Below are 27403 nucleotides of genomic sequence, written 5' to 3'. Positions count from 1 at the left end.
AGAGGTAGAAGAGCAAGGAAATGGGATCTTTTGGTTGCATGCACAGACATCTGTGTCTTACGTGGGGTGGCCTGGGGCACTTTATCACTCAGGCTATTCCCATCACATTGTGTTAGCCGGGTTGTCAGGCTTGGCTTCGGTCAAGGGGTGCCCATAGCAAGCAGGGGTGTTATACCAGGGAGCGGCAAGGGCACTGCTCCCCAAGGGATGGGGAAAGTGAGGGGGACACCAGGGCTAGCAGGGAAGGACCAACCTCAAGGTACCTGAGCAAGGAAAGCAGGAGGCAGCCAGTCAGCCAAGAGTCCAAATCATCAGGCATGTTCACAGCAATAAGGTAGGCTTAAGATCAAGCTGAGAAATCAACCCACAAGTCAGGATCAGTCCTGGTGAGGGCAACCAGGGTCAGACGCAGCCAGGTGACCTCCAGGCAGATCCAAGGTGACAAAACAGACCTGAGTTCAAGGTGGGAAATCACAGTGGATCAGGATTACAGATCAACAGAGCTCATAGCTAGATGCAAGCATAGCTAGGGGCTGAACCGGCACCCCAGGAGCACAGCTGAAACAAGAACTGAGGGCTCTGAGCTGAGCTTAAATGAGCTCCCAAGCCCATGGGCAGGTGTGGATGGGAGTCCCAGGTTGGGCTGCTCAGGGCTGTTAGTGCCCCAGGACTTGACATCCAGCTTGCAGGCATAGGTTGCCCAAGAGATAGAAGAGCTTGTGCTACCCCCAAAATGCTGCATATTGGGTTTTTTGCATCAAGGGACACCTTAGTGACCGCCTTGTCAGGGCTGTGCCACCTTGGATCTCTGCTTTTCCCTCCTGGGCTTGTGGTTCCTGGTGCCAGTTCCGCCACAACACAGGTCTCTTCATAAAGCCGCACTCAAGCTTGGTTTCGAGGGGCTGGAGGCAGCCCAGTGACCCAAACGTCGATGACAGCTACGCTATCATGGCTTTGCATCGACCGCAGTCCTCCCCCTGGGTCCCAGCCGCGTGCAGCCAACCAGGCAGAAACGCCGATACGTTTGACTAAACGCCGATGATTAAAATGAAATGAAGATGATCAGGCTTGGATCATTGCGGGGACAACAGAGGAAACAGCCTGGCCAGGAGTTCATTACTGAGCTGACAAACAACAGCCTGTGGCAGCACAGATCGCTCGTGATGGGGCACCACATGTGTCGCGTGTGCTGGTTATCGCATCGTATGTGACACTTATTTTCAGTACCCCCTACAGGTCAGTCTTTACCAGCTTCATCAAAATTCAAGGTATTAGCTGGCCTGTACACTATGGTAAACGGTACAATTAGCTCAGCTCAACTTATTTTCCTAATCCTGTGTGATGCACATCAGATTAGACATGTTCTTTTTTCTAGCCTTAATGGCTCTCTTGGCTTCCTCTGGTCAGGCTTTCTGAGATGGGGCTGTCTGTGCTGGCCTGGGGCGCATTTATTTTAGCCAGTGATGCAATGGTTTAATGAAAGTGATTCAGTGAAACCTGAAGCTCCCGTCTCCCTTGAGAGGATGACACCTAAAATAAATGCCAGTCATGAGAAAGAATTGAGGCCAGCCATGAGGGCACTAATAGGTTTTGATGGCCTTGAGCAGCCTCACATGGGACCCTCACCCACACACCCTCTACCCATTGCTCCAGGAGCCCCATATAAGCTCAGAGCCAGGGAGTTGCTCTTGGTCTGAGCTGGAGTATGGATGAGTTTGTCCTGGCTTGGATTGCCAGACTGGCCTTTCTGGGATGGGCTTGGGATATCTCTTGTAGGTGGTCCTCTTCTGTCTTGCTGTTCCTGGATGCATCCCCAACCCAGGCATCTTCCCTGGGGTTGGTCTTGTGGGATGCCCCCAGGTGGTGAGGTCCCTGCCTGTGCTATGGTTGCCTTTGTCTCTTGGTTCAATCCTGCCGCTGTTGCTCACTAGTGCTTAGGGAAGGCAGTGGGCCTGTTGTCATTCAAAGGCCAGCTTTTCTTCTGCATGGACACCCCTTGGTGTGAGGTCTGGGGGGCTGTCGGTAGCCTCAACCCTTGTGTCTGAGACAGCTGTTCCTTAAACTTGACTTTTTGGCTGAGCACGTGCTGGTGGCTGAAATGGGGGTTTGCATGTCCCCTCCTAGCAAGCAGAGGGGACATCCCAGGTCTGTCTCTTGGTCTGCCAGCTGTGCCCTCTGATATAACTGCCCCTGGACCCCCTGTGTGCTGCAAGGGACCTGTTGTGCCCCTTTGCCCAGAGGTGGGAGCTTGGGGTCCCCATCCCAGCAAGCATGGGCTCAGCTGGTGAGACTCCAAGGCATTGTTGCGGCAATGAAAAGAAGCGGTTTCACAACACGTTTGGCTGTTCCTCCCTGGGAGCTGGAAAAGCAGGGATGGTGTAGGAGCAGCTGAAAACCTTCCAGAAACTCGTGTGTGATGCACAATCCCGATCCGGAAACCTCCTCTCAGGTGACTGGGGATAGCCAAAGTCTCTGAGAGAGCCGGAGTAAAGTATCGGTTTATAATCCTCAGGAACTGGATTCAGGGCTGGGGCTGTGTTGGCTGGTGCCGTGCCCTGCTAAGGGCTGGAAATGAGATAAAAGGGGAGAATCGGATGTTTCTCATGGAGGTTTTAGTCTGTGTTTGTTGGGGATAATGTTTGGGCTTCAGACATTTTGCACCTTTGAGAGACAAAAGCTATTGAGGAAGCTGTGGTGGAGAGGGATGGGAAAAGCTTCTGGATGTAAATGCAAAAAGAAAAGTAATTTCTGAGCAGAAGTATTTTTTTTATCAATAGGGAAAAAAATGAACAATAGGAAAAAAATGAACAACAGGGAATAGCAGTGACTGACCATGGGCTCAGCCAAATATCTTCAGGATCTCACCCACAAAAGCTCAGAGGAGGTTTAACTGATGGCAAACGTGGCTGGTACAGAATTAGAGATGCTCCAGACTGAGCAGGGAGGACTTTTATAGCAGTGAACAGATGAGCATTGTGAAAGATGACTATGATTCTTTGGGCATTTCTGGATTAGATTGCAGTAAAATTGCAGCCAAAAGCAATTTTGCTTTAATCAACTATATAACAGAGCCCCAATGTAGTAAAGAGCAGAAGGCATCAGAAGATAGGAAATTGTCAGCATTGCTGGAGCTGAAAGATAAGATTGTACTCCTTACAGCTACACTAAAAGAAGATAAATTATCCATAGGGGCAATTCAGGAAGAAAATAATGTACAATTAAAGTTGTTTGAATTACAGTTTTAGGGAAGCAGGGGTGGAGGAAAAAGCCAGCTTCAGTGGAAAGCCTGCAACCTCCTTCTCATGTGCTTTTAGAAAGCAGAACTAGTTTTGGAAAAAAAGATGATAAACTGGGCAGGGCAACTCTTAAAGAGCAAAGGATGTGTTAAAAGGGCCCTTATAGAGAGATGCTGAGCCTGGGGGATGTATGCAAGGGAAGTGAACTGGCTCTGAGCTTGCCAGGAGCAAGAGGCAAGTCTGGGAAAGACTGAAGAGTGGCAGGAAGGCTGGAAATCTCATCTCCGGAGGTCCTTGCCAGCAGTCCTGGCTGGTTTGCCTCTCGAAGCCTGTGGTTGGGTGGGTGGTGGAGGATGGCTGTGCTCCGGCAAGGCTGGGGTGCCAGGAGCGGAGGTGGGTGCTTGTGCAGCTGCGACCAGGAGCATCTCTTCACCCTCCATCCCCTCCCCAGGGTCTCCAGGCTCCAGCACGCAGCGTTGTACCCTGTGATGCTGGCAGGCTTTGGGAATGGTTTCCAAACTTCAGATAAACCTCAGTCTTGAGGCCATGTGGTCTCCAGAAGAAGCAGATGAGGTATGTGGTTATTTCAGGTTTCTGCTGACATCTGCCCTTCTTCGGGCTCGATTTGAGCACAGAGCAAACAAACTGCAGGCTAAAGGTTAAAAAACAACAAAAAAAACCCCCAAACTGCTAGAGGAGTGTGTTCGCATCAGCTCAAATAACTGTCCTGAAGCTACCTGTATTGCTGATGGGGCTTTGCTTGGGCCAGGTAGGACCTGTGGCTGCATCCCCCGGTGGCTTCTGCTGTGGGACAAGGCGATCTGCGCCGCAAACCTCCCCCAAGACTCCCCGGCCTCTCAAGCCGCTGCAAAAGCCTGAGGGAACGAACGGCTGATCTTCGGTTTGTCGTGACAGCGTCTTTGCCTGGCTTCGTGAGTGGGAATCTCCTTGTGGGACTGTTCCTAAGCAGGCAGGATATTTGGGAGAAAGTTGGTGTATCCCGTGCTGCAAGATTCCCTAAAAAGCTGACGGTTCTTCTTTGCCGTTCCACCAGCCACCTGTCGAGGGGGCCCAGGTCCAAACAGATGGCAGTGGGGAGGACTGCGATGGGGATAATGGTGCGAACGTGGCATCTTGTGCATGATACATTTGACACGTTGCCATGGGACAGCTGCAATTTATAAGCCTAAAGCATCAGCCGCAGACAAGCTTCATGGTGGCTTCTGCAGTTGCCGTATTCCCTTCCTCGCTGGCAGCTGCCTCGGAGGAAGAGGAGAATGAGGAGGAGGAGGAGGATGGTGCTGAGATGGAGGAGCTGCTTTGGGAAGGGCTTTTCTTGGAAAAAGCTGTTCTGTGCAGCACAAGGGTGGGTTCCAAAAATGTGTGGGTGAGTCTGGAAATGTGGTACGCTAGCGCTCGGCTTCCTGCAATCGGCTGCTCTGGGAGCAGCAGCGTGGAGGTTATTCCCTCTCAAGGCTTCATTTTCCTTTGGGTCATCCCTTTCCCACCACTGTAATAACTCCCTCTCCCCTGTGACCTCTGGGGACCACTATGGCACAGATTATGGCTAGGATGGAGTGCCTGATGGACAGTCAGGACGTGCTGCAATGCCAGCTGGCTGCCACCCCGGGCCGCACGCATTGCTCCGACTCCCTCTTCTGCTGAACTTCTACCCAAGCTGGTAGGAACCAAACCACCCCTTAGGCTTCGACCTCCTTTCAGACCTGGGGAAAGCTTGCTAGTGCATTCCTGGGGAGAAGAGGGACCAGCAATATGACTGGCACTTATTTTCCCTTGGAAACTGTGCTTAAAAGGGACATGGGGTGTGTCTAGAAGCGCATCACGTCCCTTTACTTCGGGGATGCTGCTGTGCTGTGGAGGTTTGCGCTGGAGCGGTGGGGACGCTGCGCAGGAGAGGTCCGGGCTGCGTGTCCGTCTGCAAGCTGACAGCAGGCTCTGCCTTAGGAGCACACGCTGCCCATGGTGAGTGACGGCCGGGTGGTGGAGGCTGCCAAGCGGCTCTGCTGGGTCTTGCATGGTCTCTGGTGGGCATCTCCCAGACAGGATCCAAGGTCCAAAGAGTATTTAGGATGTAATGCAGCCTCAGGCTCCCCACTGGTTAGATCAAGTCAGCCCCATGGCTGCTTAAGCTTATATTTTGTGTGGGAATAGTGTAAAACTTTGCGTTAGCTCAGTTGCGCCCTGCTGTAAGGTTTGGCCACCTTCACATACCTTATAAAACTGTAAATAGAAGTGTTGTATCAATGATTTTAAGAGTTCGCATTAAGAGTCTGTGCAGCTTTTAGGTAAACCTGGTGTTTGTGCGCAAACAGATTGTGAGCAGCACGTATCCTTTGCAGCGTATATTGCGCCTAAGCGCGTTGAGTACCTAATGGCCCAGGCATGGTTTGTTCCTCACCGGTGCAAGGTGTTTTGAAGTTCTGCATGGCTGGACTGTGGTGTCACCACTTTCCTGGGGACACGGTGATCCCGTCCTGCAGTGCTACAGCTCCACTTGGGCACTGCCCAGGTATTTATTCCACTTGATTTCCCTTGCGTGTGCACTTGAGGTTGGCTGTGCTGGTGCTGCTATGCTGCCTACATGGAGTTTGCTTATTGTTGCAATGTGTTTTTTTGGAGGTTATTGAAGAAAACACTTTAAGGAAGGGCTTTAGAGATAAAACTTTTTTTTTTAATCATGAATTGATGAAAGCCATAGTGAACGTAATCTTGCAGAGGTGTTACTGGGGAAAAGAAAAGCCTTGTGACTTTTCTCTGATAAGAAAATACCTTACTAATATTTACAGATAGCTAGCCTGCTCTGATCTGAATTAATTTCCTGTGAGATCAAAAAAAAGTGGCAGTGTTTGGAAAGCCGCATCTGGTTGCTGTCATCGGAAAGCAATGAAAGCTGTGTGGTTTAGTGGGAGTATCCATCAGGTAAGAGGGGGAAATGCGTGGATGTGACCTTTGCGACAATCCCTGCTGTGAAATTCCTCCTGCTTCTGCGATGTGCAATTTGCGTGGGAGCTGCCAGCGCTATGGGACCTTCACCCCATGTTAGGGCAGATGCTGCAGCCTCCCATTTCTGCCCCTGCCTCTGTCTTAGTCTATATTAAAGAGGACACACGGCAGGACCAGGGATGGGGGTGTCCAGTGGTCCCAGTCACTTGCAGGACAGGGGAGATGCCTTTTGTGAAGCTGTCGGTGCTGGACTTGGGGCATTTCTCTGACCTTGTGTTTTGCAGGTGCAACACTCCTGCCTGTTCGCTTCCAGACTGGCACCCACAGCCTGACTGGAGGATGATGAGAGGGGACAGGCCCTGGCTGTCCTGCTATGAGGGTGGCTCTGGGACAGCAGAGGATGCTGCAGGGACAGATGAAGGTGATGCCTGGAGCTGAACACGAAGGGATGATGTATTTGGGGAAGCAGTTCTCATATTCCTGAGATTTGGGGGGGCGGGGGGAGAACCAACCAACCCTTTTTTCCTTCTTTGTGCTGTCCTTGCTGGCTGTTTGGTGATGATGAGTCCCAGCCTTCCTTAGTCCCATGGGGTTGCTGGAGAGCAGAGGTGGTGGCTGCAGGAGAGATGCTTCATGCTGTAGATGCTGATGGCAGCAAGGCTGGGTGGAGGGGCTGGGGGATGCTTGGGACGGATGTGGAAACAAAGGAGGAGGAAAGGGAGGAAGAGAAAAGCCTCATTTTCCATCTCTGGGGGAAGGGAATTCCTCTCCAAGGGCCTGGTGCATAGCCCAGCCCAACAGCTTGCTTTTCATCCCTGTGTGCCTCAAAGGCAGCTGAAACAAAGAGGAGCCTTTTCACCCTGCAGTGTGTGCTCCAAGGCAGGCTGCAGAGAAACCTCTGCGGACGGGGCAGCTTCATCCTCCTGCTCCGGAGAGCCCCTGGGTGAAGGGAGGATGCAGGGACTGATGTGGTTTCGGGGTGTTGATGGCAAATAGACATCCCTGGAGTCTGCATCCAGGCAAAAACCCCTTTACATGCTCCAGCTCTGCTCTGGGGAATGGCTGGTGCCACCAAGGATCTTGCCTGAGTTGTGCTCGGCAGAGCAGAGGTACGGTCTAGTGGAGGGATCCAGTGCAAGGCTTACTTCTACCGCTGTTGCAAATTTAATACCGTTTCCTAAAAAATAAATATCTTTTGGGTCTGTGACTGGGAAGGCTGCATGGGCTTGGCTGACGTGTTGGCAGGGCTCTCCTGACAGGGGCTTTCGTAAGCATTTTCCAGGGAGTTCAGACCCGCATGTTGTGGGGTAAGCCTGTGCTCACCCTCCCACATTACCCCTTGCAGACCCCTCAGGGGAATTTTACAGCAGTTTGGGCAAAACTAAGTAAAGGTTGTTGCAATGCTGGCCTCTTCCTCGCTCCCCAGTGCATGCTCCCACACCTTCCCTTGCACTGGGCATCCCTGGTGTGAATTTGGGGTGCTAGTACCACTAAATTGCTAATTTTTTCAAATAAAAATGGCATATTCAGCACCTTCAGCTATTGCCATCCTGGGTCCCATCTGGAGTTTAGGACAGAGAGAGCCCCCCTGAATTTAGGGGTAACCATTTGCGGTAGCTGGTCTGAACTGAAGGACAAACCAAGACTCAAAGCCCCCATTTTGCTCATCTCCTGGTGCTGGGGACCTGCTGGGTCTGTGCTTGGGAAGGAGAGGGGAAAGGGCTGGCACAACCTGGGTGCCACTCAAGTGCAGGATCAGGGCTTGGCCAGATGTGCACCCACATCTGGGAGCTCACCCCAGTTTCACTAGCATCCTGCCAGGGCGGTTCTGCATCTGGAGTCCATCACTGGGCTCTCTGCTTATGAATGACCCTTGTGTGCTGTAAAAACACAGAGTTCTCTCCAAAACAGCCTCCTGCCACACGCGCAGACCTAAAACATCCGGGCTCAGCAGCTGGCAAGTGACTCGGCGTCCCCAGCCCCGACCCTGCATCTCGGGACAGCCACATCCAAAGCAGTTCAGCTCTACTCCTCCTGAGTGAGCAGGGTTGAGGTTATTCAGATGCAGCCTCATCAAAAAAAGCTCAGGAGCCCCAGGTTAGCGTCGTGGTGTGTGTCTGCTCTTGGCACTGGCTTGCCACTCTGCCTCTTGGTTCAAAGCGGCCTCAAAACCTCATTCCTGCTCCTCTGCATCCTTTGCTTTGTACCACTGCGACATCCCTTGCGCTCGTTTGAGGCTGCAGCAAGAGGAGCCAGAGCCATTTTACATATGTCCAAGGATCCTGTGGTGGAGTAGCTGCAGCTGGTCACCCGTAGAGCTAATGCAGTGACCACCGCGTGGATCCGGCTGATGTCCGGTTCCAAAGTGCTCCGAAATGGATGATCTGAGCAGCTTTTGGGGATGGAAATCTGCACGTAGCCAAGGTGAGATCTACGCTCCACTCCCCTGCCTTGTACCGAATAGATTATGAAGACAATGTGTGCCAGATGCTCCACGACAGAAGGAAATACAGGAGATCCTCCTGGGCATTGCATATTTGATTTCTACGTTGTTAGCAGCTGGAAACTGCTGGTGCTGTGCAGTATTTCTGTGCTGTTGATGGGAAGGAGAAGCAGCTATGCAAGCCTCCCTGGGATGCACAGAGCTGACCCGCATGCTGCGGACGCCTTGTCGGAAGGCTCTGGATTTGCCCCGCCGCCTCCGTCCATCCTCTCTGGCTGTCCTTCCTCTCCTTGATCAAATTCTGGCTGAGCATGAAATTAAACTTGCAAATTGCAGCCCTTTTCCTTTTCTGTATTTTTTTTGTCACCTTCATTATTATGCACATACCTTGGGTACTGCGGGGTTTGAGGAAGGAAAATTAGCCAAAAATAATCATTGAGGATGGAGAACATCTACTATTTAAATTCCTCCCCGGAAGCCCTTTCATTGTTAATCATGAGTAGGCTTTGCAAGATTTTTAGCTAGTTTTGATGTTGGAAAAACATCTGCCTTTGTTTCCAAGCTCCTTAGTTTTTCCTTTTTGTGTGTGTGTTTGTATTTAACATTAAGCTCCTGGCACTCAGATGCTCACTTTGTATCTTCAAAGACTAACACTTGTGGTTAAGATATCAAAGCTGTGATGCTGCTTTTATGTGAACTGTTGGGAGAAGGGACAAAGTGATGAAGCTGTGGTGGTGTGAAGCCCTGCCCTGGGCAGTGCTGGAAGTTTGTGTCTTTTTTGGGGGGAGTTTTTGCAAAACTGTTGGGTTCCACCTGCATTTTTTGGGGGGTTGCTGAGCTTTGATGCTGGAGATGCCCATGGACCCATTGCTGATGTGGTTTGGGAGAGGGAATCGGCTCATGCAGAAGGTACCTGCACCTCCTGCCTCCCTGCTGCCCCTGCATCAGGGGCTGATGGTTGGGTCTTCTCCATCAGTCCCCAAAAAATGGGGACAATGTGCCAACAGGGTTGACATGGCTCATGTCTGGTCTGCAGGAGCTCCTCAGCCGGAGGAAACGCTGGCTGGGATCACGCAGCCGCTCTGCACATCCAGCACTACCCATGCCGGGCTGGGCACAGAAAGAGAAATCCTCCTGATTTGCAGGGCACATTTGCGAATTGAGCACAGGGCTCCCGGTGTAGTCACAGGCTTTTCAAGTATATTGGCTTCTTCCGTTCTCGTTCTTGCTGCTGTCACCCACGGTGCCTGGGTCAAGGCGTGCAGCCTTATTACCAGCTCCATCGCTGCAAAATCCTTCCTTGCCTGCAAGGGGTGGGGTGGGGGGGAATCAAATGGTTTTAAATATAGCATGTTCCAGGTTATTTTTATTTGCCTTTTAGTTTTAAGCTTTCTCCAGGTTTGGTTGTTCCAGCTTTCCTCTGTAATCAGAAGGGTGAGTAGCTTCCTTTGCTCTGGAGCAATGAAAGACCCAAACCTCCCACGCAGGCACCTAGCTCCGGGGCACGGACCGCAGCCGCCGCTGCCAGAGACATAGGGACACGGCAAGAGCTGCCGGCATCGAGGGGCTCCCTCTGAAAAACAGGTTAAAGACAAGAAGCTGCTTCCTTGGGGGGGAAACATCTGTTGTCCTTGCATGTGCTGCTGAAAAATCGCTCTTGCAAAGAACCCGTGCCGTTTTTCCTCCTCCTCTTCCTCCTTTCCTGCCGTGCTCCCTTCCCTGGTCTCGGTCCCTGTGCGTGTCCAAGAGCAGCTGTATAAAAGGAGACATTGTGTGTGGGAGGAAGCTCTGCGTGCCCCAGCCAAAAGCAAGCTGCTGGGTTGTGGGAGCGATGGCGGCGTCCCCCGGCCAGGCTGCACCCCCAGAAAAGCAAACGCCAAAAGGGCGGCGAGATGGGTTTTCCGAGGAAACTGTGGTCCCTTTGGGGGGCTGACGCAGGAGGGAGGCTGCCCCGACGCCTCATGCGTCTGAGGTCTCGCTCTTCTGGGTGGGAGACCCTCATGGGTGTCCCCTTCCAGCACTGCAGCTCCCAATTATTTGGGGACCCCCCTCTCTAGCTCCCAGCAGTGTCTTCCACTGAGCACGGTGTGGGGCTGCTGGTGCCTCTGGGCAGCTGGCACGGGTACATCATTAGCCAGGATTTATCCCGGGAAGTGGCCTGGGTCTCCGCAAGGGAGACTCCAGCTGCCCTTTGTTCTCCCTTTGATGGCTCTGCGTTGCTGTAGCCTGGCTCCCTGCCCCTCAGCCCCCCAACTTTGCAGGGCTCCAACGCCCCAGCTCTGTGCACCCCAATACCCCTGGCTTGGTGTTCCCTAAGCCCCCCCCAGCCCTGGGCACCCCAATCCCATGTCTTTGTGCTCCCCAACTTCCCAGCCCCTTGCACCCCAATCCCCAGGCTCTGTGCACCCCGACTTCCCACCCCTCGCACCCCACTCCCCCAGCTATGTGCACCCCAAATTCCCAGCCCCTTGCCTCCCCCCCTCCCCCCCCCCGTGCCCCTGGCTCCGCGCACCCCAAACCCCGGCTCGGCGCTCCCCACCCCCTGACTTCGCGCACCCCATTCCCCGCCCCGGGGCGGCCCCGCTGCTTCCTCCTCCTCCTCCTCCTCCGCCGGGGCCCCGGCAGGAAGCGGCCGCAGCCAATCAGCGCCGGGGCCGCCGCCCCGGGCCCGGCCCGCCCCGCCCGCGGCGGAGCGCGCGCTCCCGCCCGTCCCGCGCCGCCTTCCCGGTAAGTTCCCGCGCCCGGCGGCGCTGGGGACGTGGCGGGGGACGGGGGGGGGGGCGGGTTCCGGCCGGGGAGCGGGGTCCCGGGGGAGAAGCCGCGGCTCCCGTTTCCCCTCCCGTGGGACGGGGCTCGCAAACTCGGGCGTTGTTCCGGGAGGGCGAAATGAATGAGCCCCCCAGCACGGAGCAGCCGGGGGGGGGGGTGTCGGGGAGCCCCGGCGGGTGTTGGGGGGGCTGTGGGTGTCAGAGGTCCCCTCCCCTTGGTGCTGGGGGGGGGAGGCGTCCTGGGGGGCAGACGTGTCCCCACGGTTTCCCGTGCCTTGCATCCGCTCCGCTTAAAATGCCGTCTTTAATGGATAGAGCTAAACCCCACCCCACGCGTGAGACAAAAACACCCCCTCCCCAAGTTCCGTGAGGAGGTGAGTGCTCCCCTCCTCCCCAGGATGAGCGTTAATAACGAGGATTAACCCTCATTAATAACGAGGGTTACCGAGGATAACCCATCCCTTCCTTTCTACCCCCAAATATCCCACCCCGGCTGCTCTCGGAGAGGTTAAGCGGGGACTAAAAATAGTCTGGAGCAGAGCTGGGCTCTTCGCTGGCACAAACCCCGGGTGGGAGAGGAGCAAAGCTCAGCCCAGGCACCCACAAAAGCTGGGACTGAGCCGAACCAGTGGGTGAAGACTTCTCCCTGGACCAGCAGATATTTTCTTTTACATCTCTGCCCATCTCAGAGTGATAATTTGGTAGCTGAGAATTTGGGTATTATTAAAAAAAAAAGCAGCGTTTTAGGCTGTGTGATGGTAAATATGAAATAGGGAAGGGGCGACGTATAGTCCCCGGGGTCCCACTGCAGCAGCTGGCAGCGGGTGCTGCTTGCCCGGGTTGTTAATGGTTTTTGGGTGCTTTATAATGGGATTTAATTATTCTTTGGGTTTCTGGAGGGCTCAGCCCTCCTGGCTTGCCATGCGCGAGGGTGTCCCTCTTCCAGGGGACGTGTTGGTGGGGTTGGTTATAGCCTGGCTTGCGACAAAAAGCTCAGGTGCGGGGCAGAGCCCATCCTTCGGCCAGGCTCAGACCGCAGGGATGGGGAAACTGAGTCATGGAAAGGCGAGAGACCCGCTGACAGAATCCCGACTGCAGAAGGAAGGTTGGGGACACGGGTGTCTCCTTCCTGTGACACCTCCGAGACAATCCGTCCAGACTCGTAGGTCACGAAACCTATAAAATATAATTTATTTTAGCATCACCAGGAAAAGGAAAGAGCTCCAAGGGCCAGCGTGAGGGAGATGAGTCACGGTCACCCTCGCCCGCCGCGGCTCCCTCCCTTCCCAGCTGCCTGGGGTTTGGCATGGGGCTGGCTCCCGGCTCGTCCACTTGGGAAAAGGCGAGAGTCAGGGATATGGTTTAAGAAAAAAAGCCGGATAATTTGTTTTCCCCAAAGGAGCCTCGTGCTCAGGATGGAAGGAGAGGAGATGCTCCCCCAGCACGCTTGGGGCAGAGCCGTGCCTCAGTTTCCCCTGTGGGAGCTGAGCAGAGCTTGGGGCTGCCATTTCCCCGGTTAAAGGGGATTTTAGGATGCAGGCGCTGACGGCCAAAGGGAACTGGTGCCGCGACCCCCATTTATTGCGAATACGGCTATTGTGCCCAAAACCGTCGGCGCTAAAGGCTCCAGGCGGAGTGGCGGGGCTCCGGGATGTGCTGGGACAGGGATGGGACATGGCAGTGGTGACGCTGGCTGCGATATCTGGGGCTCATTTATGCTCCCAGGGAGGAATGCGGGTCACGAGGAGCCCGGTGAGCTCTTGGCACGGCTCGGGAAGCGAGCTACGGTAGCCAGCGGTGACGGGCAGCTTGCCCTCGCCTCTCTCCACATCCAGCTCCGAGATGCTCTGGTTTTATTCTCCATTTTTTGAGGTAACTTCATGCTGGAGACTTTTCCTGCCGTGAGCAGGGATGAACCTCATAGGCTTCGAGCTGCCAGCGGAGCCGGGAATCCGCAAACCGCTTGTATTTGGGTTTTAGCCATTTTGGACACCGGGAGCGAGTTGCCTCCTCTTGGGGGACGGGGATATGTAACAGCCCAACGCTGCAGGGAAAAGCTGGGAAGGAGAGAAACAAAAGGGGAGGAGAAGCAGCGAGGAGGGGAAGAGGCTCACGTGGCTTCCCCGGGCACCAGCCAACGCCTCTGGCACAAGAGCTGCCTCCGGGTCCGTCACGTCCCCGATGCAGGGGATGCACCGGTCCCTTGGCTGGTGCCAGGCGGGAGGCAAACCCCCTCTTGTGTTTTACGACGGGGTGGGTGCTCCGCTTGCCGTGTGGCGGGCGGAGGGGACGGCTGGCGTGGGTTCCCCTGCCTGACGCCGGTCTCCTGCCCTCTCTTGCTCTTGGTCCCCAGCACCGTCTCAGTGTTTTCTTCTATTTTCCACCCCCCCAGCTCAGGGTGCTTGTCGCCAGAGAGAAGACTCCCCGTGAGAAGGACTCCCGGGGCCCTGCTCGCTTCTGCTTCCTTACCCAGGCTTTGCTCACGCCAAGGATGCTCTGCCCGCTGCTTGCCCTGGGAGCGCTGGTGCTCAGCCTGGCAGGTGAGCAGGGATGGAGAGGGTCTGGGGCTGGCGCGGTCTGCCTGTCACCACCCCGAAGGAGGTGTCCTGAACGCCACGTTCATCCCGAGAAAGCCGCCTTTGACCTGTGGTTCCTGGAGGCAGTTCCCACAAGGCGTTTCTCTTGGTTTCATCTTCTTCCAGTGGCCCAGAGCATCACCCCGGGGGTGTGATGGCTTCTGGGGCATGTGGGCCACCCTCGCGGCAGGGGACACCAGCCTGCTACAGCTGAATGGCGAAGCCCCGGGAGGACCAAGTCCTGAAGGTTTCTTACTTACCTGGGTCTGTCTCCTCACGCTGCTGCCCAGGTTGTAGCACCTGGGAGAGGCGTTGGGACTAAATCCTTTTGGGGTGCTCAGTGGCCAGCGGCGGTTACGCTCAGGCTGGGTAACGTTCCTAAAACCCGCTGGAATTTATTATTAGCCGGAGGGAGACGTGACGATCTCGAGTCTGCCCAGAGCCAGGCCGGCAGCCCGAGCGCTCTTCTCCTGCCTGTCTGCGGCCCCTGGCAGGTCTCCTTCAGCCCGGCTCCTTCCCGCAGCTCCTCATCCTCCCCGCTCGGGCTCTCGCTTAAAATTTAATGTCTCGCCGCTGCCCTTGTCCCCAGGGAGGGATTTGCTGCAGGTAGTGGCTTTGCTGCGCCCTGCAATGGTGTTGAGGTCGGAAAGTAAAGCAAATCTACCTCCCTCGGTCCGAGGTGAGGTTTTTTTCCCCTTTTGCTCCCCATTTTGGGGTTGGGGGGAAATTGGTGGACGAAGCATTGATGATGCCCTGGGTCTGCTGCGAGGGATGTCGCTGCTCGCTGCCGACAGGCACCCCAGGACCGGATCCGGCAGCCCTGGCATGCTTGGCATCGTTCCCTGACGCAGGGGCAGGGTTGGCATCGTGCCGTGGCTCGGGGATGCGGTTGGCACCTTGCCGTGGCACTGGGACGCGTCGGCATCTTACCGTGGCGCGCCAGTTGGCATCGGGCTGGAGCACTGATGCCATCTAGCGCCTGCCAGCCCGGCCACGGCTGTGTCCCCGCTGCCGTCACCCACCGACCTCCTCTCCCCGTGGGGCAAAACCGGGCTGTGTGTCCCGGGGGGGTGCAGATTTGGGTGCCCGTGGCCGCAGCTGGCAGTGGCACCCCAGGTCTGGTGCTGGTTGTGGGGCTGTCTCCCTGCTGGCAGAGTGGGCTTGGCTGCGGGTCGGTGATGGGGACGGTCCCGAGATGCCACCTGGCCACGGGTCCCTCCCATGGGCATCCCTCGGTTTGCTTAGATGTTACCTGGGTAGAAAATTAAGGAGGTGCTTCAGCAGGGTCTCACCACCACGTGCTTTTGCCCTCGCCGGCGTCCCACAGGTGCCATGGAGATCCAGGTCCCGGATGAGCCCGTGGTGGCTCTTTTTGGCCGAGATGCCACCTTGCGCTGCTCCTTCTCCCCCGAAGCCAACTTCAGCCTCGACGACCTGAGCCTCATCTGGCAGCTGACGGACACCAAGCGCTTGGTCCATAGCTTCTCCGGTGGCCGGGACCAGCTAGCAGACCAGGGCGGGGGCTATACCAACCGTACAGCCCTCTTCTACGACGAGCTGGCTCAGGGCAACGTCTCGCTGCTCCTCCGGCGCGTGGAGATCTCTGATGAAGGCAGCTTCACCTGCTTCGTCCGGGTCCGGGACTACAGCAGCGCGGCCGTGACATTGCAGGTGGCAGGTGAGAAATATTGGGGTGTTCCTATGTGTCTCCCCTGAAGAGAAGGGTTCTCCATCGTACTTTGCTCCTCTGTGGAGCCTCTTTCTCCACCCTTGCCGTGGTCTCCCCATGAAGTCAGGTCTCTGTTAGAGACCAACCAGCAGCACCTCCCCAAAATATTGCTGGTGGAGGGTGCAGTCCCTTCCCTGCTATGATGGGGAGGCTCTCAGTTGAGAGGCCACCTGGAAGCGTGGCCATAAATGAACCAAACCTGGTGAGGCTTCAGCTGGTTGGTCTTACCAGCTGGAAGAGTCTGTCCTGGGGTTTGCCCAGCCTCTTTGGGTTGCTCCAGATCCTGATCCTTTGGTCTTCTCCATCTCCTCATGCTGGCTCTTCTCTCTTGCAGCTCCTTATTCCAAGCCTAATATGAACCTGGAGCCCAACAAGGACTTGAAGCCAGGAGATCTGGCGGCCGTGACTTGCCACGCTTCCCGTGGCTACCCTGAGGCCAGCGTCCTCTGGCAGGACAGCCAGGGCAGCAACATCACGGAAAACGTCACCACATCCCAGGTAGCCAACGAGGAAGGTCTCTTCGATGTGCACAGCGTCCTCCAGGTGCTGGTGGAGCCCAGCAGCACCTACTCCTGCCTGGTGCGAAACCCCGTGCTGCAGCAGGAGACCCAAGCCTCTGTCACCATCACGGGTGAGCCAGCGAGGGCCAAACTCGGGGGAAGGAAGAGGTGGGCTCTGTCTGAAGAAGGTGACCGTGGTGGCACTGGGATCCCTACAGTGGCCCAGAGCCACCCTGGGGGATGCTACCCCATATTCCCGCTCTACCTCTCTTGCTGTGGACCTACAAGGGTGACTTGAGGCTGTGCAGTCCTCCCCATCACACCACACCAGCATCCCAGCTAGAACTAGCATCCCTAGTTCTTAGTCTCTAGCTTTGCTAGTTGCCCCATCCAAGTCTAAACCACCCCAGAAAGCCGGCACAGGGTATGGTAGTTGTCTTCTCCTTGCTAAGGAGCCATGGGATGCTCTTGATTTGGGGTTGTCCATCCCAGCTGCGACAATCCTACTTCAGAAATACAGGCTGGAGGGGTTCATCAAGCGCGTTCAGCCTCGCCGCTGCCCTCCTGGAGCTCTTTATAGCCTTGTGCACTCCCTGGTAGCATTACTTAGCGTTTAATTACCCTTGGTACAGCACTTACTGGGTTGGCGTGGTGGGTCCCTGGTGGAGCGTAAACTTTTTGGCTGGATACACCAAACTCTTGCAGGAAAACTTGGGTGGATGCTGCTGGTTGGGGGCAGAGGGGTGGCTTTTCGTGGGCTCCCAGGCGTGTGAGCAAATGGGCAGCCCTGGGGTGACACCTGTGGAGGGGCAGGGTTTGGGATAAAACTTTATCTGAAGAAGGAGCAATATTACAAAGGGAAAAAAAATCAGATTTCCAGTGCTCCAGGAGATATCGTCCCAAACACCGGCGGTCCCTGCCGGGCTGTCCTGGACCTCATCCTTCCCGGCCCCGTGGTGTGAGATGAGAGGGGAAAGGGAGCGGGTGCCGCATCGTTTAATGCTTCCCTTGAGCTGCTTAGCAAGTGACAGGTCAGCCTGCCGTTTGAATTTATTAGTGCCATTATTTAAAGGTTAATGAAGTATTTTGTGGAGTGACTCAACCTGCTGCTTCCCCAGCCGGCTCCAGACCTCCTTGGGGAGACCACGTGCCACCGACTCCCTCCCCGGGGACGTGTCCCTGCCACCGTGGGGGTCCTGGGTGCCGGGCACGCGTCCCCCCTGGTTGGGCAGCGATGCTCACCGTGGTGGTATTTCTCTTTCCTCCCCCTTCAAGGCCAACACCTCGCCTTCCCCGCCGCGGCTCTCTGGGTGACGGTGGGACTCGCCGTCTGCGTCGTGGGGCTGCTCGCCGTCCTGGCGTACGTGTGCCAGAAGAAAATCCGCCAGAGCTGCGAGGAAGAGGAGGAAAACGCAGGTAATGTGGCGGGTACCCTTCCCGAAAAGGGATGGGGTTTGCAGGGAGCGATGGGTGGGAGGAGCTGGAGCAGATTTTAACCGGCACGGGTTTGCCTTGATGGTGGCATCTTTTAAAGGATGAAAGGATGCTTGGAGCTGCCGGCGTTGGCGGGCACCGGCGGATCCGTGCCGGCTGCGTGCATGGCGCAGGAGAGATGCTCCATGCTCTTGTTCCTGCATCCTTCTACTGCTTTGTTTTCTTTATTACGGAGAGGTGTTCGCACAAAAAGGGGGACTTTGTTCCTTTAAAAAAGCTGCCGTGCTCTGAAAATGGCTGCAGAAGCAGCTTTGCTGGCGTTCCCCGTTTGTTTTCTCTCGCTGCCTCCTGAGGCCTTCGCTCTGCCAAACCCTTTCCCTGCCAGCATCGTGCTGCGGGGCCGGGACCTGCAGCCTTCCTCCCCGGGGCTCCCGCTTCGCTCCTCCTCTCTCTGCCGGGGCGGATGGCAGCACCGATGCCACCGTGATGCCTGGCTGTCGGCTGTCCCGGTAGATCCCAGGGAATAGTCTGCAGGAGATAGATATATATATAGATAGATATATATAAAAAAAAATACTTAAAATAAATGTCTTTTTTTTTTTTTTTCCTCTTTTCCTCCCCTCTGTAACAGAGTGTTTTCTCCTCGGCCAGGGGATTTTCAGTGCCGTGACGCTCAGCCGTGGCCCCGGGCCAGCTGACCTCAGCCCTTTATCATCAGGACGCGGCTCCCGGCCCGCGATGTTTTGCACCGACGGCTGCACGCCCTTAGCAATAACCTTTTGCTGTGGCTCTTGATCCGCCAGAAACCAGACAGGGACGCTGCCCGTGAGCCTGGCAGCCACGGGAGCCAGGAGCAGTGATTTTTTTTTTTTTTTTTTTTTGCCAGTCTTTCTGGCTGGGAACAGCATCGTGGCAGGTCCTAACCCGTGGATTGCAAAGCCCCCGGGCTCCCAGACAGGCTGGCAGCTTGGCGGGTGCTGCGGGAGGGAGAAGGGGATGCGCGTCCCTCCGTGCTGATGGGGTGTCTCGGAGGCCTCGGGGGATCTGTGGTCTCCCTCTTAAGCCGAACGCCGCTCCAGACGGCGGCTGTGCTATAAGTAGGGAGGTGAGCTTCAGGGTGGGCGCCGGGCTGGAGCCCGGCGGATGCCTCTCACGCTCCGGCTTGCTCTTTTGCAGGGGCGGAGGAGCAGGACGAGGAGGGGGAAGAACCCAAGACAGGTGGGTGCGCGACGCTCGCGTATTTACACACGCGAGCGCGTTCGAGCACGTGCTCGTGCCGCTCTCCCCTACGCCGGCGAAGCCCCCGGCGTGCTTTGCACCCCTCGCGCGGCGGGGGCTGACCGTGTGCTGTTTGGCTTTTCGCAGCTCTGCAGCCGCTGAAGAGCGCGGGGAGCAACGACGGTGAGTGCGTTTGCCGGGCAGCGGCGTAGGACCGTGAGCTGGCTCGCGAGGGTTTCTTCCCGAGCGCGCTGGAGACGATGCTCAGGTCTCAGTGTAAAGCATCTATTCCGTCATCCATCGTTGGGTTTTGAGGGTTTTTAACTTTTTTTTTTTTTATTCCCCTCCCCGCCGCCCCCGATTTTCAATCAAGTTTTCCCAGATCAATTATTTCCCAGCACCCTTTTCCGCTCCAATTTGGGCTGCTCTTGCTCTGGCTGCCGCTTGTATGTCCCAGCAGTGATGGAGCAACGGGACCGACGGCCCCGACGTGGCATTTCTTCCTTTTCCTGGGCAGCTCGGGGCTGTGAAAAACCTCGTGCCACCAACCCGGGTCATTGCCAGGAATTTGGGTCTTCTTTTGAGCGTTTGCCAAGAGGAGGGGAATTGCTAGGGTCTGTCCTTGCCTTGCGGATCAGGAGGCATGAGCTTCGTCCCTCCCCGGGCAGAATTCCCCACCAGCAGCCCAGTACCAAATTTCTGGTGGAAATTCGTGGGAATTAGAGTGTCAGCTCCTGTTTCTGCCTGTATCTTCTCCCAACCTCCTGACTCGATGCTGCCAACAGCCCATCACCCATCCCAGCCTGGTGATGGGCTCCTCCCCAACTTGTCCTCCTCCCAAGATCTCAATCTTTTAATTTATTTCCTTTCTTATTAAAGGCAGAGGCTTGGCCTCTACTGCCAGCAAATTGCTGCCAACTTAACCCTCCTTTCCCCTTATTAACAGCCCTGTTTTTTCTCTAATGCCATTTTTCCTCCCATCCCGATAGGTTTTCAAAAGCTTTTTCTCCCTTCACACCTTGAGCAAAGCATCCACCAGCTCTGCTTTTCCTCTTTTTTTATTTTCCCCCCTCTTCCTCGCCCTTATTTCCCCCCTCGCAAGCTGCCGCGGACCGTGCTCGATGCGGCCTGTTTGCTTAACCCCCCTGGGCGAGACATCCCCCGCTTGCTCTTCGACCACTTTTTCGGCAGAAACAAAGCTTGAATAATAACATCTCCTAGGGTTTGTTCCTGCAGGGGGGTTTCTAGCCAGGAGGAAGGATAAAGGGATAAAAACACGCCCACGTGTGCCTGGTCCTATTTCCCTGAGGCTGGCATCAGCCTTGGGAGTGTGGATCCCGGTTTTCCAGGGCAAGGAGAGCCCAGAGCTGCTGCGACCAAATTAACTCATTAATTTGGACCTGTGAATTCTTCTTCTTCTTTTAACGTCTTTGCCAATTTTTATTTAGTCTTTTTTTTTCTTTTTTTTTTTTTTTTCCTCCCCCTTCCCTCCCCAGATAACGAGCAAGAGATTGATTGATGGGAGCTGGAACACCCCCAAGCAGCACCCTGTGCCCTGGACCAGCCGAGATGTCCCCAGTGGGGATGAGCTCCGGGTCCCCTGGGGAGGGCACAGACCTGCTGCCACCCCTCGTCCCGGGCCCCGTCACCCTCCTCTTTGCCCGGCCACGTCTTCGGGGCACCCCGGGGCTGGAGAGAGGCTGCGTCTCTTTATCCCCGGCGAGCCCCAAAGACGGGTGCATCCTTCCCGGGGACCGTGTACGGCAGAATGGAGGCTCCTCCTTGTCCCTCTGTCTGTCCCCACACGGGGCCGAGAGCAACTGGGGTCGACCGTTTCCCCCCGGCACCCTCTGTGCCTGCTCCTGGGTGGCCGCAGCTGAGCCGGGTGCCTTCCAGGGCAAATTTCGGTGCCCTTTCTAAGCCCAGAGGCCTCGAGAGGGGTGATGGGCTCAGTGAGGTCCCTGGGAGCGACCGGTGGGAGCCCCGGAGGCTCCGGGAAGATGGATGGGACTCACGGGACCCCCAGGCGTGGGGGGACAGAGCTGGTGCTCTCGGTCCCGATGGATGCCCCGTGCCAGGGACGTCTGGGGACGATTATTTTTTCACATTGCACCACTGTGGTTCCCACTGGACTTTTATTTTTGCCTTAAATGCAAAATCCCATCGGGGTGTTATCCCCTGCCTCAAATTAACTTAGGGCATTTTTGGGGGGGGGGGGTGTCAAAAGGCAGGGTTTGGGGGGCACCTGCCGGCCAGGTGAACCCCTCCCTGTCCTCCCCGTGGTGACAAAGCCGATGCTTTGGGGTTTGAAGCACTGGTGGGGACAAACCTGGCCCATGCGTGGGGTCGAGCCCCCCTGTTTCCCATGGGTTTGGAGGCCTTTGCCCACCCTGGGTACCCTGGGGGTCCTCCCTCCGCTGCTGGGTACCTGCAGGGTGCATGGGGGCACCCAAGGGTGAGCAGGGTGGCCTGTCCCTGGTCCCACTCCGGTGGGTGGAGAAGTCCCCGCCGTGCCCTTCGACGGCTCTTCTGCTGGTTTTCGTCGTTATTTAAAATCCAGAATCTGAAGGGGATTTTTGTGCCTTGACGAATAAATTTGGGGCTTGTTTTGGACAATGCTTTCCGGGCTTGGCGTCGTCTCTGGGATGCAGCTTTGGCCGTAATTAGTTTAAATATTGAAATTCCCAGAGTGAAACTCTTTCAGCCCAACCTTGCCTGTCCCCTCGGTCCCCTGCTGCCGCCGTGACACCTCGCGCCGTGCTGTCCTCATCCATCACCCAGCGTGGGGAGAAAACCACGCCGGTGACGGAGAGATGCTTGTCCTCATCCCTCCTCTTTATCTTAATACCTCGAGCAGTGGAACGAAGAGCAAAATCCCAGAGGGACAGCAGCATCCCTGGTTAGTCCCAGCTATGGGGTGCGAGTGGGGTCTGATGGGGGCTGGTGGGGAAGGGACCTTCCTAAATCAGCCGTGGAGGATTATTTTTAGCTGCCCTGCCCTGGGCGTGAAGCCAGGCTCTGCATTTCAACAGAAAAATACTTCTAAAAGCGAGACAAGGGAAAGCGTGCTGGAATCAAACTCAGATTAGGGAGGGGGGTGGATGGTGATTTCATTTAAGGAGTTTGATCTACGACCTGAATTAAATGCCAGTGCAATTTTTAACGAGGTGCCAGAAGGTACCATTAATATTATTTAGCACCCAGATGCTGGGCGTGAGGAATGAAGCCATTAACCACCCCCAAGTGGGTGGTGGGATGAGTTGGCCTCAGGTCCCGGACATCTTTAAAGGTCCTGAGATGGTACCAGCATCCCTGGGGATATCTCTTCCAGCTGGGAGCTTTCTGGGATATTTCTTTAGGCATATTTGAGGATTTTTTTGGCAAAATGCAGCCCAGGCCATGCAGGGAAGGGAGATCTTGATGGTGGCGAGGGATAAAATCAGGATTAAGCTGTGCCAGCGGCGGAAAATATTGCTTAGGTGGTTCAGGCTGATGAGCTGTTGTGAACCACAAGCTGCTGCTCGGGGGCCAAGCATTGCTGTCCCTGGGAAGGGTGCGCTGTCCTTTGACGTGGGATAAAACACCCCAGGAGGAGCTTGGTTGTTCCCCTTGTCCCCAGGTGCCATCCTGCTTTTGGGGTAGGAAACCATCCATCCTCTTCACAGCATCACAGAATCATTAAGGTTGGAAAAGACCTGTAAGACCATCAAGTCTAACCATTGACCCAACACCCCCATGCCCACTAAACCATGTCTGGAAGTGCCACGTCTACACGTTCTTTGAACGCCTCCCAGTGATGGTGACTCCACCACCTCCCTGGGCAGCCTGTGCCAATGCTTGACCACTCTCTCAGTAAAGAAACTTTTCCTAATACCCAATCTAACCCTCCCCTGGTGCAACTTGAGGCCATCTCCTCTCATACTATTGCTGGTTACTTGGGAGAAGAGACCAACCCCCACCTCACCACAACCCCCTTTCAGGTAGTTGTAGAGAGCGATGAGGGCTCCCCTCAGCCTCCTCTTCTCCAGTCTGAACACCACCAGTTCCCTCAGATGCTTCTCATAGGACTATTGCCCAGACCCCTCACCAGCTCCGTTGCCCTTCTCTGGACACGCTCCAGCACCTCAACATCCTTCTTGTAGGGAGGGGCCCAAAACTGAACATAGGATTCGAGGTGCGGCCTCACCAGTGCCGAGTACAGGGGCACAATCACTTCCCTACTTCTGCTGGCCACACTAGTGCTGATACAGGCCAGGATGCTGTTGGCCACCTGGGCACACTGCCGGCTCATGTTCAGCCGGCTGTCAACCAGCACCCCCAGGTCCTTTTCTGCCAGGCAGCTCTCCAGCCACTCCTCCCCAAGCCTGCAGCATTGCGTGGGGTTGTTGTGACCAAAGTGCAGGACCTGGCACTTGGCCTTATTAAACCTCATACAGTTGACCTCAGCTCACTGATCCATCCTGTCCAGATCCCTCTGCAGAGCCCTCCTACCCTCCAGCAGATCAACACTCCCACCCAACTTGGTGTCATCTGCAAACTTAGTGAGGGAGCACTCAATTCCCTCATCCAGAGTATCAATAAAGATATTGAACAAGACCAGCCCCAAAACTGAGCCCTGGGGAACACCACTTGTGTCCTGCTGCCAACTGGCTTTAACTCCGTTCACCACAACTCTTGGGCTTGGCCATCCAGCCAGTTCTTTACCCAGTGATGAGTGTGCCTGTCTAAGCCACGAGCCACCAGTTTCTCCAGGAGAATGCTGTGGGAGATGCTGTCAAAGGTTTTACTAAAGTCCAGGTAGACAACATCCACAGCCTTTCCCTCATCCACTAGGCGGGTCACCTGGTCATAGAAGGAGATCAGGTTGGTCAAGCTGGATGTGCCTTTCTTGACTCCATGCTGGCCGGTCCCGATCCCTTGGTTGTCCTGCACATGCCCTGTGAACGCCCTCAGGATGAACCTCTCCATAATCTTTTCTGGTACGGAGGTCAGGCTGACAGGCCTGTAGTTCCCAGGATCCTCCTTCCAGCCTTTCTTGCAGACAGACGTCACATTGGCAAGCCTCCAGTCGCCTGGGACCTCCTGGGACCAATGCAACACATGGTTTTTGGGTACACACCCCGGGGGGGCGGGGAGCGTATGTGATGCTGCGCTCACTCTGCGGGGTTTTTCCATCCCCCAAAAGCCCCAACAGCCTTGTCCATCCGCTCCCGGATAACGGCAAACCTGGCAGCCAGGAAAGTGGGATTTAATGGGGATGCGGAGCGCGAAGGACCCGGCGCCGAGAGCTGGCAGTGGCTCGGCTGCTGGAGCAGGCGAGGCTGCGAGTGCATCCAAACACCCTCGATGGGTAAAAACCAAAAAAAATCTCATTTGGCAGGTTATTTCAGAAAGCGCCGGGGCGAGTCTCACCCCAGCGCCGATCGATGGCAGCTCGATTCTCCCCATCAATAATAAATAAAGGGCTCCTTCTTCTCCTGTTGACCTAATTCTGGAGGGAGGGGAGGATAGAGATGCTGAGCCTTGTTGCTGCCTCCCCCCAAGGACCGCATGAGTTGGATGGTGGGCGTTGGGTTGGAATGGGATGGGATGGGATGCGATGGGATGGGATGTGATGCAATGCGATGTGATGGGATGGGATGTGATGCGTTGCGATGCGATGCAATGCGATGCGATGCGATGCGATGCGATGGGATGGGATGCGATGCGATGCGATGCGATGGGATGGAACGGCTTGCGATGGGATGGGATGATGCCTCTGCGGTGCTGGAGCAGCATTGCTGCCTGTCCCTGTTGTGCCCTTGTCCTGCTTGCGGATGGGGCCGTGTCCCGGCAGGCAGCAGGGATGCTCTGGAAACCCCGCGAGATGGAGTGGACTCAAGGTGCCCAGCACCCATGTGTGGCCCTGCCCTGCGCTGTGGGTCAGTGTTCTTTTCCAGAGAGGAAGGATTTGCAAGAAGCCCCATTTTCTACATGGGCTTGTGTCTGTGGGGCGATGTGCCTTGCGTCAGGATGAGCAGGATCCAGCTCCCACGCTGCCCCCAAGCACCCGTTTCTTGGCCTCAAAATTGCCAGGCCAGACCCAAAATCAGCTGGAAAGCTCAGAGCAACCTGGCTGAGCTGCTTTCTGCTGCAAACTTAATATCTGATTTTCCTGGGGAAAGCAGAGCCCAGAAACAGCCCCGGGGCTGGATCTTCCTGCCGCTCCGCTGAGGGAGGTGAGGAGCAAAGCCCCGAGGCCAGGGCTGTGAGCCCGAGGGGGAGCTCGTCTTATGGAGAGGGCATTTAAAAAATCACTTTCTACCTCTGCTCATAGCTTTTCCTGCGAAGTAACATCCCAAAAAGATTTAAATTGGTCTAAAAATCCGGGATTTGTTGTGTATGACTGGTTTTTATTTTACTGCCCTTTTGTTTCCTCCCTGTGCAACAACTGGGATGGAGAAACCGCCCAGCTCCGTGCCAGCTCTGCTCGGGGAATTTGCTTTCCATGGGCAAGTTGGAGCCGATGCAAAGCGCTGGCACGCTCAAAAGCTCCTTTTTGGTAAAAAAAGGCCTTGAAAAACTCTCAATTTGTGCTGTCGATCCCGGTACCCGAATCCTTTTGCTGGAGGGTGGAGAGCAACACAGTATTCCCAAGGGAACCTCCTGGAGTCGGCGCGTTCAGAGCCAGTTTCTTCCACCCAGGACCCATTTTTTGGAGCCCAATCCCAAGCAGGTTATTCCCTGCATCTGGTCTCACTAAGTCAGAGTTAACTGAGGGGTTGAGAGACATTTTAATTACAGGTTTGGCCATCCTGCCTGATTTATCCCGGGTAACTCGAGCGATTTATCCGTCAGCTGCTTTAAGGGATCTGAAGCAGCGAGGAAGCACAGGGAGTATTTATCACGGTGACTCAGAAGTCGTTTAAGAGAGATTTGAAAGAAAACAGTGATATTGCTTAAAAAATCCCTACCTGGCATGAAGAAGTCGTCTCCAGCCAAGAAAATTAATGAGCAATATCATTTTCAAACTCCAATTCCCCTCTTTTCCCACGTTAGCCGAGCGGGACTCGTTTCTCTTCGGGATGCGCAGCCGAAACGTGGCATTGGGGGGGGGGGTGTGTGAGGGAATTGGGGTGGCTTTTCAACGTCGTTTTACGATCGGGTGGTGTTTCAATGTCGTTTTACCATCGTTACTCGCCGTGGGTGAGACAAACACCCCCCTCAGTGCCCCCGGCAATGCTTTTGCAAGCGGGATTGAGCCGCTGCGCTGCAGGCTCGGTGGTAGCATCGTTTTCTCCGTGACCGGCGAAGGGAGGTTGATGTTGCTTAATGAGCCTTAAGAGGAGCATGTGGTGTCTCAGGTAAGAAGATGTTGCTTAAATATTGCCAGAGAAGTATTCAGTTCCCCTATTGATACAGTACTTAACACTCCTGTGAAAAACAACCCACCCTGGCAAATACACGGATGCCTGCAGATGAGCCATCCAGAGAAAAAGTGCTGACAGTGCGGTTCTTTGCCATACCCGACAGAGAAATGGTTTTGCTCATCTCAGGGGGTGAAGTTGTGCATAAAAATGAAAAATTCAGGAAGAGACCCGTCCCAGAGGGAAGATGTGATATCGCTTCCTACAACGCGGATCAAAAATTTCCAGCGTGGGACTTGTCCTGCTCAACCGAAAGCTTTCCAAGGAGCATGGATGGGGTGTAGGCAACTGTTGGCCTTCCCCTTCTAACAGGGGCTCAGTGAAGACCCCGAGCTCCTGTTAGCCCAGGGAAGGACAGACCACTGTGGCAAAAAGGAGATGGCCCCCAACCTCCTTCATTCCCGGAGGAAATCTGTAGTCGGAGGACTCTGCAGACAGAAACGACAATTCCTTCAGAGCTATTAAATACAGATTACAGTGATGGATGCGGCACTCGCTGCGGCGTGAGAACCCACCGTTGGTGGATGGAGGTTTTTTTGCTGCCTATTGATCTCTTTTGCACCCAAACGAGAATAAAATTCCTCAATCAACAGGTTCAGGCTTTTAAAGCCAGTGAATCTTCCATCCCCGTTTCATCCCAGATGCCTGAATTTCTTTCCCACCACCCTGCTCCCGGTGCTTCGACCTGTCAACCTTTGGCTGGAGCTATTGCAAGGTGTGAGAAAGCCACCCATGAGCAGAGAAACTTCGGGCTGTGTCAGCGTGAGACACGGGGCTCGGGCTGTACGTGGCTCCTTGGGTTTCTTGCATCTCCCCCTTTGGAGCAGGAGCAAAGGTGCGTGGGGTGCAGGCACCCATCCATGTAGACCTAGTTCCCCATAGAGATGGTTTGCAGGAGGTTGGGTGAATCAACCCCTGGATCTTGAGTGTCATGTCCTGCTGCCAGACTGGGTGACGGGCCTGTGGGCAGCACGAGCATCACCTCCCATCCTCCTGCATGCCTTCGGCTGCAGGACCCCCCCTGAGCAAATCTTGCTTGGGGTAAAAGACACCCACCTAGCAGAGGGACGAGCTGGGTTTGGAGATGACCCACTGCTTGCTGAATTAATAAAGAGGGTTTGAGATGCCG

At 55.3% G+C, this 27403-nt stretch overlaps 1 protein-coding gene across 1 annotated transcript; it reads left to right on the top strand.

The window, feature by feature from the left end:
- Positions 1 to 3782: 3782 nt before the first annotated feature.
- On the top strand, positions 3783 to 19080 carry CD276 (CD276 molecule; the record flags this gene model as incomplete). The annotated part of the gene is made up of 9 exons (XM_082005319.1): positions 3783 to 3809; positions 4291 to 4354; positions 4493 to 4623; positions 13804 to 13951; positions 15315 to 15665; positions 16051 to 16347; positions 17492 to 17632; positions 18827 to 18868; positions 19016 to 19080. The coding sequence occupies 9 exons, from the start codon at positions 3783 to 3785 to the stop codon at positions 19078 to 19080; spliced, it is 1266 nt and encodes a 421-aa protein (XP_081861445.1).
- Between the last annotated feature and the right edge of the window lie 8323 nt (positions 19081 to 27403).

This window comes from Phaethon aethereus (genome assembly GCF_964289735.1).
Source record: "Phaethon aethereus genome assembly, chromosome: 12".
Lineage (NCBI taxonomy): Eukaryota > Metazoa > Chordata > Aves > Phaethontiformes > Phaethontidae > Phaethon > Phaethon aethereus.
This window is presented reverse-complemented; position numbering and strand designations above follow the sequence as displayed.